Here is a 13,258-nt window from a genome sequence, read left to right as displayed (position 1 = left end):
GTTCTGTCAGCCTCAGTCCACCTGGGTTTATTTGACCTGGTTGCGCTGGTGGCTCTCTTTGTTGCAGCTTGTGGCCTGCAGGTGGGCCCGTATTTGGGTCATGTGAGTATGAGCTGGTAGGACGTCCTCCTCCACCTATGGGGCTGGAATGAGTCTTCAGTAAAATAACTGAACAGCCCTGGGCAAACTCTAACTATGTCCAGCTGAGTTTAACTTTATATTATAAGGACTTTGTATGATCAGCTCAGCTAATGGACAAAGCCTTCCCAAGATCTGTAGCTATATGAATGCATTCGATTGTAGGTCATCCCCAAACTTCCTTCTAAATACCAGTATGCTTACATTTGTACAGTATATTCCTCTGTTAGGGGGGTTACTCCTTACAACCTTAAAGGGAAATTCCAGTGCAATTTAATGATCTCATGTTGTTTGCAAAGTAATAGAACAAGCATTCTCGTGTTTCTTGGCGTGTGGATCACGGCCAGTACTTGGCAGTTTCATACAGTTCTCAAAGAGAATTTTTTTACCATTATCTAGGCTACTGTTTACCTTTTATAGGTTTAGAATCCAAAGGGATAAGACCACATTCTCTTTTAATGCATTCAGCGTTTACAGCACTCATATTCCACAGGCTGAGTGCCCGGATTTGCCAAACACGTATTAAGTTGCAGTCAAATTGATAAGTTGAGGTTGTGTTTATTTACATAATCATACTAATACTCAAAAAATTAAAAACAGTGCCTACAAATTACTGTCAGAGTCATGTTGGTTTGCACTGTTGAGTTGTTTCTGACGCTTGATAGATTTCCTTGACAGGATTTGTTCCAAGGCGATGACAAGCTTCGAGTTCAGTTGTTTTGAGGAGAAAAGGCTAATATTACAATATCCCTTTGAACAATACTTACTCACCACACCACTGATATTCCACCTTTCGATACCCCCAGACAATAATGCAGGCATGTGGGGGGGGGGGGGGGGAGTGTTGAGCTTGCATGTTCCCTCCATACTTGTTCCTCTGTGTACATGCAGATAGGTGCTCTGATGTTTCTAACTTGCCATAAAGTATGATGGCACATGCCACTGTATGTGTTCTGTGACATGCTGGTGTCCTGTCCAGGGTGTTCCCTGCCTTATGCCTCATCTAATTTATTAAAATATCTTTATAACATCGTATGTCTATCAGAATACTTATAATATTGACGCCTGATGCCAGTCATGACCTCTAGAAGGAAGCAGTATGTCCCAGTGTAGATGCTGTTGCGTTTTTTAACCTTGCAGATGTAAATGTATTTTACAGTGTATCTCCAAGGACAACCAGCAAATCATACCTTCACTGTAAAGCATCAGCTGCAAAGAATGTTCTAGGTAAATCTTGCACACTGGGCTGGACAGCAGAACTTCACTGGTTCTCAGTTGTTTATTAGGATGTTTAAAACAGAACTCGCGCCAAGCATTATAATTTTAAATTTAGCAATCTCACATAGTAAGTATACAGTCATACATAAATTTGTTTTGCAAGAGGATTAAAGGACACTGCAGTTTAGGTTGTCCAAACAAACCTCCTATAAGCTAGATCAATGGTTAATGACTAGAGCAGACACTGAGTAGTATTGTGAGAAGAGTATCTTAGATCTTACAGGTTAGAAATCAGCAAGATTCATATATAGGTGATCAGCCGATATTCAGTCAGGATAAGAGCACATCTAGAAACAGGTGAAGTCTGTCTTGCACTGTGATTATTGAACAGAATACCCAAAATAATGTCATTTTTAATGAAAATTAGCAACAAGTTATTTATTGAAATTGCACATTTGATGCATGGCTGTCTTTCTCCAGAAAAAGTCAAGCCTCAGAAACAGAAAGTCTTCAGTCTCTGGGTATGCTGTCAGTCGGCCGCTGAGGATGGTGTAGACTCGGGTTCTGGTTGAAATTCACTGGCAACATGGCATTTCTTCCTCAGTCATACATCATTAACCTCTAACATCAGCAGCGATTACCCCACGTTTTCAATGTTAGCCCATACGTCTAAAAACTTCCTTCATATAACCTTCAGATTACCCTTTAAATCACCTCCGAATTCTTAGAACAAAGTCACCACTTCTTTAATCATGGTATTCTTGTATATTTGATGAAATATAAAACACATTTATATATGTCAATCTGTATAAATCTCTTAAGAAATGACAACAGTGGTGCATTTTAATTTGACAAAATACAGCCTTCAATGGTATTTTGAAACGATGTCTTGTGATTGTAACCTGGTGCATAATCAGAAATGCCTACTTCCAAACTTATATTCAAGCATGCTGAAAAATCTGTTGAGTAAACAATTCATATATAGCAAAGAAAAGTTGTGTTGAGAGCTAGATTACTTGGGGGAAATGAAGGACGATAGTGAAATAGTTCACTGCTGAAATATTTCAGAGTGCCCTGTTTCTTAGACTACAATAATGCTGTATTCTTAACTGGGTGTTGATGTTTTTACCTTAATGCTTCATATTTGGCATTAAATGATCTAATATTTAAAAATAAAAGCTGAACATTTTACAAAAATGGTAAGAGGACATTCACATATGTGAAGGAAACATCATTATGTTTACAAAATTAATCTTAGGAGGAAAAAAAGCATTCAGCATTACTACTCAAGATATCTGTGGGTTAAAAAACAAGCAAGTTCAGAAGCATTTGGTTTAGATTGTTAGCTTCCATAATTCATCCTGTGGTTACAGTCTCTGACTAGTCTGAGAAACCTCTGGCTGTTTCAGTAATGCCTTTTAGATGGCTGTTCAGCCTCAGGTCAAATGCAGCTCTAGGAAAAGCTAAGGCTACAGAATGAGGGGCTTGGTGCAGAGCCAGGGTTGGGTAACGGGGATGCCATTGTGCGTCTTGTGGGCAGGACGCAGAGCTGTGCACAGAGGGAAGCTGGCAGGAGATGGGTGACTGAGGACCTTCTGGACAGGAGGTCTACACAGGCCGTGTAGAAACAAACAGAAAAGCCTTGTCTTCTCAACATGTCCCAGCATGTTTCGAAGGATCTGTGGGCCTTAATCCAACTTACTCCTGCGGAGGGACAAAACAAAGATAGTTGCCGAAATGTCAAATTACAATGGTATAGCCATCTTGGTAAAGTTACACAGGTCGGCATGGTAGCTCCAGAAATACTCAAGGTCTGTAACATTACCGTCTGCCTCGATTACCGAACACACTCTGCTTTGCCAGTCTGAGAATGTACAGACCATTGGAATGCTGATTCATTTTACTGCAAGGAAATCATACTCCTTAACTTTGAGTACCTTTCACACGTATGGGCAGCAGAGGACAGTACGCTGAGCATCTTGTCATTAGCATTTGATGTCATCCCCACTACAGTTAAAGGTTTATGGAAGATTCAGTCTAGAAACTGAGCATTTTGTGCATTAACGATAAGCTCTGGAAGTATCCTAAACAGTGCAAGCTAGGAATGGGGAGCAGTAGAGGTCTGCTGAAGTCTATTTATATGTATATATAGAAATTACTTCCTGTCCTTCATCTGAGAGAGCAGACAGACCCCAGTCTCCACAGAAAATAAATTGGTGTGATTTGAAGGGAACCATTTCAGGAGGTCGAGCTGTGATTCCAGAAATCCGAAGGGAAAAGGACTATCCTGTCTCATTCCTCAGGAAGTGGAAAAATCACAAAGCTGACGGAGCCAACAGCCACCGTAGAGACGGGCTCTGAATAGGGCAGCTCAACCAGCAAATACTTCCCATAGAATCAAACATATAGAAGAAATATTCCTACTCTCCACTCATTTCACATGGAAACTTAGGTTTCAGGGATGAGAAGAATCATAGGAGTGGTAGATGACCTTAATAACAAGTCCCAACAGAAGACCTGTTCTTTCCAAATCAAGCCATTATCCGTCAAGAAGAAGAGTTTCCAAAAATTTGGTGAAAACTTTGGCAATGATGTTAAGCAATTACACAGTGTGAGGAATGATTCATACTGAAGATATTAAACCATTGAAACTAAGGCTGTAAGCCAGTAATAATGCTGATAAATCTTTTTAATTTTTTTGTCACAAATCTGTAATATATTTATTATATTATGTGAGTAACTTAAAACAACAGCATGAAATATTGTAATATAAATGAAAAGCTCTGATCAGCTGCATTCAAACTGAGTATATCAGTCAGTTTTACAGGTAGTCCTTTGGAAACATCTACAGAAGCATTAATCACAGCTTCAGAGTTTGTGATATGAAGCTAATCAACTGGAGAAAAAGAACAATCTGGGTCTGTTGCCGCTCTTTTAATGATAGAATTGTTACAGGTCAGCTCTGGCAGGTAAATCGCTGCCTGACAGAAAAGTCATTCAGCATGAAGAACGGAATTGAAGACGCAATCTAAGCAAAGAAGTTGAAAGTAACCATGTTTCACAGCTTAATGCAGATCTGCTTTTCTTTCATACAAAGCAAAGCTCCCTTAGTTGAAATTGGAGGTTCCCTATTTTTATATATATATATATATATATATATATATTTTTTTTTTTTTTTTCCCCCTATTTCGGTGTCCTGTGCATGTTAAGTTCTGCTTACATCAAATGTCAGCCATTACCTTTGGTGCCATTCAAACTGGAACGATAAGAAGCTACTTGAGGTCACTGACTGCCCGACTAACAGGCCTTCGGAAGTGCACAGTGTTTAAGGAGCAGTGAGGACGTGCAGTTTTCATCACTCTTCTATGACCTTCGAAGGTACTTCGAGGGTTTTAATTGACCACGGGAATCCTGGAGCAGCAGTCACTTTTTATAGAGTGACAATTCATCAGGTGACCCTTCTAGAAGGCTTAACGGGAATGTGTGTTTAAAAATAGCACCACCTATCACCATCGAAATGTGAGCGATTGATCCTGTTTTTTGGTCTCAGCGACAGTCTGTTGAATGACAGCAACTCCAGATCATTATAAATGATCCGACTAAACTTATGCAAAGAAACTTATAATACAGCCATACAACTGTTTTATAATGCAATTCAGGTAAGTTGCTTGGGGCTGAAATTTCCTTAGTCATGCCTATAAAGTGTGAGAGTTTCAGTGAAGCTGTGCAGTCACGGTGTGCTGACACTCCTTATAACAGTTAAGCCTTTGATTGCTAACAACATTGAATGCTAACAACATTGACAGATAATACAAGTAAGATGTTTGAAAATACATGTAATAAGTGTAATATATTTTTTTGACTATATACTATATAATACTGCAGTATATACTACTAGTATGTACAACTAGTATGTACTACAGTATATAAAATATTTTGGTAATATTTTTATTTTTCATGCCTACTGGGGACATAACTTTACATATTGATTATGAGTATCGATCTGCTACAGCAAAACTAAACTAAATCAGGCACACACAATGACTTGAGTAACCAACACAACTTCCTGTGTGATTTGAGAATAAATGCACAGCAGTTTCTAAGGTCCCTTAGTCAATGAAAGCAAAGATCCAACCTTAGCAACCAAAGAGTCGCCGATAGACCTTGAAGATAAAGGCACAGATCAGGAGGCAGCCATAAAAACTTTGAAAAGACACTCAATATCCTTTTCAGCAGTCAGTCAGCAGTAAGTAGTGGGAATGGTCTATCCAGGGATCTGGTCTACATCAGAGTGTCCCTCCAAAAGTAGCTAACAAGGAAGCAGCCAGTCAATTTAAAAAATGGATAAATAAAATCACTGACAATGGATACACAGATTGGCAAGGAATAATAAACATACACATTTTATCGAATTAGAATCTAATTCCAGACTTACTGCCATGGCAAAACATTCTAATCATGCTTCTTCTGCTGCAGTTGTATCAACAATCATGGAAACTTCCCTAATAGAATTACATGTATCGTATGCAGACCACAGTAAATCAAGGAAACCTTCTAGACTGATTCCACCAAGAAAAGGGGTGTCCACCCTACATTGAAACATATGCTGAACCTCTAAAAACCTCTGTTTCAATTACTATATATATATTATATATATTATATAATATACATATATATATATTATTATATATTATATATATTATATACGATAGATAGATAGATAGATAGATAGATAGATAGATAGATAGATAGATAGATAGATGATAGTCAAGAAATATCTGGATTATATTCACCAATAACAACAACTGACTTTTGCAGTGATAATGATTCTTATTACTTCTCACCCATATCAGTACTATTTCTCAAAGTTCCTCTGCAAATGTGGTACCACCAGTTCTCAAAAGGAATTTAATCTTCTATCATTCTGACATATTCATCCAAATATTTTATAATTCAACACCCAATCAATAAATAATCAACTATGTACACACTGTATATACAAGGCACTTCTTAATTCTCTTAAAGTAATAACTGTCTGAAACAGGGTAACACTGTAACTAGTGTTCTTCATCCATCTTCTGTTTGAACACAATCCTACAATATATAGTATGCAGAAATACAAGCCCATAATGTGTATGCAACAGAACATGCATTTCGACCCCAAGCAGAACCTGGAGACTCATCTGACAATAACATCGCATTCCAGGGGCTGTAAAACTGCAGTAGAACTTTTATTACCCTAATTACTATACTCAGTACTACAGTTACTGTAATTACACAAACATATTCATACAGGGACACTAACATATATGAAATACTATGCCTGTGGGGGAAGATATTTTTTTTGGAATACAATAAACGGCTTGCTACAGCTTACGAACTAAGAGCCTGCAGTTTCTAAACATCATCAATTCAAACATCAACAATTTAAAGATTATACTGCTGGAATTCCTTGGCGTTGGACAACTTTAAGGAAATTTACTCAGCAACAGAAATATTATGGGACTTATCTGTATGTCAATACAGAAGTTAATATCACTTTTAAATGTTAGCTACGAAAATACATTTTCGTTATTAAAAATGAGGCTAATTTGCAGGCTTAAATAACAAGGCTGCAGAAGCTCTAATGCACTTAATCACCATGCTCTGCTGCCTGCTTCTCCTTTTTTTTCCTTCCCCAGCAAGTATTTTTCCTAGCAGACTTGCTGGCTCTCTCTCTAACAAAGGGATTTCTTCTAGAAGCCCCCCTTCCCCCGCCTCTGTAACAGCTGCTCTCAGTGTTGTATCCCGAGTGACGACGAGTGTTTTTTATTTCAAAGTGTTTTTTTGGAACAGATGGCTGGGGGAGAGATTGGGGAATGTGCCAACACTGGGCCGGGGATCGCGCCAATTCCTGCAGCGTGTGAGCTATCTGGGCCCCAGCTCGCGTGCCTTCACCCTGCCCTCTGCCCTGAGTGGCGCCAGCAGGACTTCCCTGCTAGCGCTACGAACATCTGGTGTCTGGGACTGCCAAAAAAAGAAGCTCAGCGAGGTCCCTACTGAATGAGCGTACGCTGGGTTAGCACATTAACTCAGAGACGGCAGTGTGTGTGGGGGTGGGGTTAAGCTCACGCAGTTATGCTGGAACTAGTCATGTAATACACAAACAACCATTTTTCTGCTGCTAAGCTAATTTCACAACAAATACTCTCTAGAAAAAACGCAGCATGCTTACGGGATAATTCAACACCAAGCAAGATTAACAGCATATCAGGAATAAAACTGAAATGGGAGTTTTGTCAGGAATACAGTTGAGAGCTGTCAGTTTGTGGCTGATAAGGGTGTAAATGACCGGTCTGACTTTCAGCTTCAGTTTGTCATTTGCCAGAAAGGGCACAAACGGAAGGTCAAAGTGCTGAAGAGGACTGGACAGGATGACGTGGGAAAACAACAAGTGTGCAGTGGTTTTGAACGACAGTGTCAGGCCAGTGCTTCACCAGGAAACCCTCTGCAGCTCGCACTGCCCACATTAATTCCAACACACTGATTTCCAGCACTAGTCTTTCAAGCCCTTTTATAGCCGGCATTGTCCTTATTCCCTGAGGTACCATCTGCTGTCAGATCTCTTTAATGAAGTACTTTCATAACACATTCAGCTGTGGAACAAATTAAAATGAAACATTCCAGAATAAAGTCACTTCTATATACATAATACATAACGCTGTATTTTTTATAAAGCTCATTGTGGCTGATTGTTATTTATTATTAACAGCTCTCCCGAAAATCAAATCTCTTTGAACTTCACTCCACGACTTTGATGTTGTTACTGTCATTAGCATTCGAAGGTATGGCTATTCTCTAAAAGTCTGAGGCTTTACAAAAGCTGATATGGCCACAAGCTTCGGCAGAGGAGATTCAGACGAGGAGCTGAACTGAAAAGCCCAGATGAAGTGAGGGAATAGCAGTTGATAGTGGTTAAACTGTTAGTGTGGAAATGAAAGGCCTCCCAGCCGGAGCCTTATTCAGGCATTAAAAATCATGCTGATTTATAGCGCGTCCTGACATCTGGCTCCAGGAGAGAGCTGAAGGAAGTTCAGCTCAAGTTGACATGACTTCTATTGTCATAAAACTTCACACAAACGCGCCAATCTGCTTCTTTATTCAGTTGGGCCCCTTTTTCCTCCCTCATTGAAGGGAAAAAATTGGCTGAACATCCAGTTTCCTTTCAAACACCACTTGATGATGATTTCACTTAATGGGGTCCCTGTTAGGGGTCGTAAAGGAATGTCTTCCCTAATTAGGACGAGTGCATTCCAGCCCTTGTTACCTTTACAAGTGAGAATACCAGATCTTTGTCAAACCCGGAATGAAACCCATTTTGGCCTTCCAAGCCACACACAGCAGGGATATCGCACTCGGGACGGTTGGATCACAGTGCCAGATTAAAGCTGGTTAAGTCATTTGGAGAGATCCCCAGACACCAGGACTTTGGTGGAGAACAGTTTTTCTGTCTTTTTAATGATTATGGAATAATTTCTTTTTGTAGCTAAGCTGAAAGGCAAAGCCTTCGATTTACCAGTCGATCTACGTTCCTGCCCTCACCTATGGTCATGAGCTATGGGCAGTGACAAAAAGGAATGAGATTGTGAATACAAGTGTCTGAAATGAGTTTCCTGCACAGGGTGGCTGGGCTCAGCCTTAGAGATACTGTAGGATGAGGAGCTCAGACATTCAGGAGGGGCTCAAAGTAGAGCCGCTGCTCCTCCACTTCGAAAGGAGTCAGTTTAGGTGGTTTGGGCATCTATCCAGGATACCTCCTGGAGGGCTCCCTGGGGAGGTGTTCTGGGCATGTCCAACCAGGAGGAGATCCGGGGTAAACCCAGGACACACTGGAGAGATTATATCTCTCGGCTGACCTGGGAACACCTTGGTATCCCCTGGAGGAGGGGGCTGGGGAGAGGGAGGTCTGGGCATCCCCGCTTAGACTGCTGCCCCCATGATCTGACCCCGGAAAAGTGGCAGAAAATGGCAGGATAGGTGGATAGATGGATGGATGGAATAGTTTTACAATGGTTATTTTTGTTCACAATATGATCCATAATATATCTATGTAACACGTTTGGTCCTTTCAAGCCTCTTAAATTACACTGAAGAGCAAAACATACTGCAGGAATGAGAACCTGGATGACATATAACTATACTTCATATGGCCCATGAAAGCAGCGACACAGCGAAAGTGGTTTACTTGCCCTTTAAGCTCTAGTCTTGCTAAATCTGTTAATCCACCAATCGGCGATGATGAGGCGACACATGCGTATGCTTCCGGAGTCACATGGGGAGGTGACTAAAGTTTGATTCAGAAAGTTGGGTTACAGCTGGACATAACCCAAAGATTTTACATGCCAAATGGCCATAGTAAGCGGTGAGCTACGGGCTGACTATCGCCCTAACGTGACTAACGTGCCACATTCCTTCGAAGGCTCCATGCTCAAGATGACGGCCTACCTTCCTCTTCTTGGAGCGGCCCTCGGCCTGCAGCGTGCGAGTGCACTGTTCCACGCACTCTGTGAAGCTCCTGTTGCTGTGTTCTGGAGTGTAGTCCATATCGGCCAGCTGGGCCAAGGACAGGATGTAGTTGCAAGCGATTCTCAGTATAGCCAACTTGGACAGCTTCTGGCCATAGGAGTAGCATGGTACCTGTGGAAACACCAAACAGCACACGTGATGTCCTCTGGGGGGCGGAGCCTGTCGGACCGTGTCTGTGCACTCAGGTATACAGGCCTCCTTATTCACAATAAGTGATTTATCTCTGATGTTTCAAAATCCAGCCTTTTTTAAACTTAATAACATGTAAATTTAAGTTCAACAGTAACACAAGCATATGACATACATTAACTAAATAAAACTATATTATAAAAACATGACGCATTTGAATTTTGGAACAATGGACAGACTAACTATATGCAGCTCTTTAGAATAATTATGTATATGATCTGTTTTTCCTCCTTTAACCTTAAGATGATTTTCTCCATCATGTGTGAAGAAACTTTTTTCTCAGACACTGGCTTGGAAACCAGCAGTAAGACATCATAAAATCCACATTCACCATTTACTAAATATATAAACATACATGTTGAGGAAAATTATGTTTTTAAGGTTGTATATGTACATTGGCTAAAGCATGAATTTGACATATGACCAATATCTAAGAACATGTTTTTAAGAATTTATATGTGAGCCCCTACATATTATACATATTAATGTTTTAGATTTTACATGTTTTTCAAGTTCATGAAGTGTGGCACAGAATAGATGAGTAATTTGGCACATGGTCAGCAAATGTCCATTAACGAGTTAGAGGTAGGAAACATTTTCATTACTTGTTTTTGTTATCCTAGCTTTCAGAGTACCATAAATTTCTGTGACGTATGTTTAGTGCAGTTAAAAACTTTGCACGGCACAAGTAGGCCTAGATAATTTTTACATAATCTTACATTTTTGCATCATATTCAAAAGTCACATTACAAAGAGGGGGATTTTTTTTCCATTACTAGTCTTTCAATTAACACATTTTCTTTAAATTTAATTTCATAGCAAGGGATTTGTTAACGAAATCGTGTTAAAATGCATAGATTTTTTGACCTTTCACTGTTTTGTGGCTGATTTCTATGATCCATGCATTATGTTTTTTGTAGCTGAAATTCACTAAGCAGCAGCATCACGCATCAGCACCATGCAGAGCCCGAACCTGCTTGCGCAGCGCCTCGAAGGCGGCGCTGATGGTATGCACCCGGGTCCTCTCCCTGGCGTTCGCCAGCAGCCTCCGAGTCTGCTGGATGGCTTTGATCTCGGTGACGACGCCAGACGTCTCGGCCGGCCGCTTCCGAGGCGATGCTGTCGCCCGATCGCCGGTGTTGATGTAAGACGCCCTGGGGAGCGAAGAGAATGGTCCTTCAGAAGACCGCTGACACAATACAATCCGTGACTGGAAACGCTGGTCTTGCGCAAACGGTTGCCGATAGTCAAAGCTTTTGACCTGCGGCGACGCATTACTTAAGGAGTCTTCTGCGTTGGGATCAGAGTGCAGCGATTGCAAGGAAAGACGCTCCGCTGTCATGGGGAAAGCACCGATTCTCATGTCGATGGCTGAGTTTAAGTGATCGGCGTTACATGCAGCCCCGTTAGGCTCCTGCAGCCTTTCCTCGCTTTGCCTTCTCGTTTCCTCAGTCCGCTTTACTCCTAACTCTTCCTCATCCATTTCAGGTTCGCGTTTGTAACTTTTCATTTTCTTAACGTGTTTCACCGGCTCTCTGCTTTTTCGTTTGAACTTTCTGATCCCGTTTACGTCTTTGGCATACAGGGTCTTCAATTTCTCTTCAGTATCAGCCTGCGGATTCTTCATTCTGAGAAAAATGAGTCAGTCACCAGATCAAAATAATTGGTAATGACTAAAAACGCCTCGACAAATCTAAATAAAGACGAGAAAAAAATAAAACGATATATCTAGATATCAAGAATCAGATACTTTATTGCAACATATGCCTAGTGAGTAAACAGGCTTACTGATCTACGCGGCACCATTATCACCCCTTATATTAAATAATACATAACGCATACATTAAAAAACGCCTAAAGTGCAGCGTGTTGCTCCTGTGGGCTCTGAATGTCATCTGAAGCCCTTGTAGCATTGCCTGCATTTTTGTGAATGTGCTCGAAGATTCATCTGTATTTGTTTAGCTTCAGTTTACATAGAAGCCCCTGTTGGTGAGATCAGTCAGCACGCCGCCTGCAGCAAGAAAGAGCGCTTGACAGCCAGTGAGTTTCAGTGCGCCTCGCAGACCGAGGCTACCGCGCTGCAGCACGCGCCTCTCTTCACTGGCTGTGTACAGCCTTGAATTCAAATAAGATTGAATACAAAAATCGACTTTGTAACATTTTATTTTCTTACTAAAGGAAGTACTTAGTCACAAAAATAAACTTATAAAAAATGTTTTCAGTAGAAAGTCCTATTAAAAGCACGGGCATGAGATTGGAGTGCATACTTGTAGGCAGAAAGGGATTCAGTGAGTAGGACGTCAGTCCATGACGGGGCACAAACACAAAATAAAGGCAGTTTAGAGACACCAATATGCACAGACCACATATCTCTGAACTGGGAGGAACCACAGCCACCACACTCGCAGAGCTAGGGAAGCATTCAAACCCACAACCTCCTCTGTGGAAAAGCCACAGTGTCACCCGCCGAGCAACTGAATCAGCATAACCAGCTTTCATGTTATTATTGGTTCGATTCCTCAGCCATTAACAGATTAACTTTGTGATCTTTAAAAGAAGGCAAATGTAATACAGTTCTTCTGTATGAGATTTTACCCTGCTGATTTAATATGTTCAAATAATTTGATATTCATACATTACATTTGGCAGATGCCTTTATCCAAAGTAACTTGTTTTTTTGAGAAGGCAGTGTCTCTGAAACCATTGGGGGCTGAGGTTATCGCTCATGAGCATAGTGATGAAATAGGGGATTTGAACCAGCAACCTTACAATCATATGCACCGCATCCTCCCCCACTGAGCCATTAATCCAACACTCCTCCACAACTTTAGTTAATTAATACAAAGGAGAATTTTGTCATTAACCCTAAAGTATAAAAAATAACATTTCAAATGTTCAGTCAGATAAGCACTGTTGATTTTCCAGGGAATGTTCACAAAAATAAAGATGACTCCTTGATTCTTTGCAGGGAAACTGGTCAGAGTGAAACTTCTGAGAAATTTCACGATGATGCAGTCTTACACAATAAGTGATCCAGGGTTGTGTTTAAGTAGGAACAGTTGCACAGCTGGGAAGGCATTCTTTGTTCTTATGCTGGTCAGGGTGCCATCTCCCACAGCGCCAAGAGGAGTTACTGAGGACGACGGGG

The 13,258-nt window shown here is 40.8% G+C and overlaps 1 protein-coding gene across 1 annotated transcript; it reads right to left on the bottom strand.

Annotated features, from left to right (window-relative positions):
- Positions 1 to 2,924: 2,924 nt before the first annotated feature.
- On the bottom strand, positions 2,925 to 12,208 carry atoh8 (atonal bHLH transcription factor 8). Its single transcript, XM_023800057.2, has 3 exons — positions 11,084 to 12,208; positions 9,841 to 10,032; positions 2,925 to 3,060 (listed from the first exon to the last, which is right to left on the bottom strand). The coding sequence occupies exons 1-3, from the start codon at positions 11,735 to 11,737 to the stop codon at positions 3,055 to 3,057; spliced, it is 852 nt and encodes a 283-aa protein (XP_023655825.2). The 5' UTR covers positions 11,738 to 12,208; the 3' UTR covers positions 2,925 to 3,054.
- Between the last annotated feature and the right edge of the window lie 1,050 nt (positions 12,209 to 13,258).

This window comes from Paramormyrops kingsleyae, chromosome 12 (assembly GCF_048594095.1).
Source record: "Paramormyrops kingsleyae isolate MSU_618 chromosome 12, PKINGS_0.4, whole genome shotgun sequence".
In the NCBI taxonomy this organism is placed as follows: Eukaryota; Metazoa; Chordata; class Actinopteri; order Osteoglossiformes; family Mormyridae; genus Paramormyrops; species Paramormyrops kingsleyae.
Note: the sequence above shows the minus strand (reverse complement) of the source record. Positions and strands in the feature narration are given on the sequence as shown.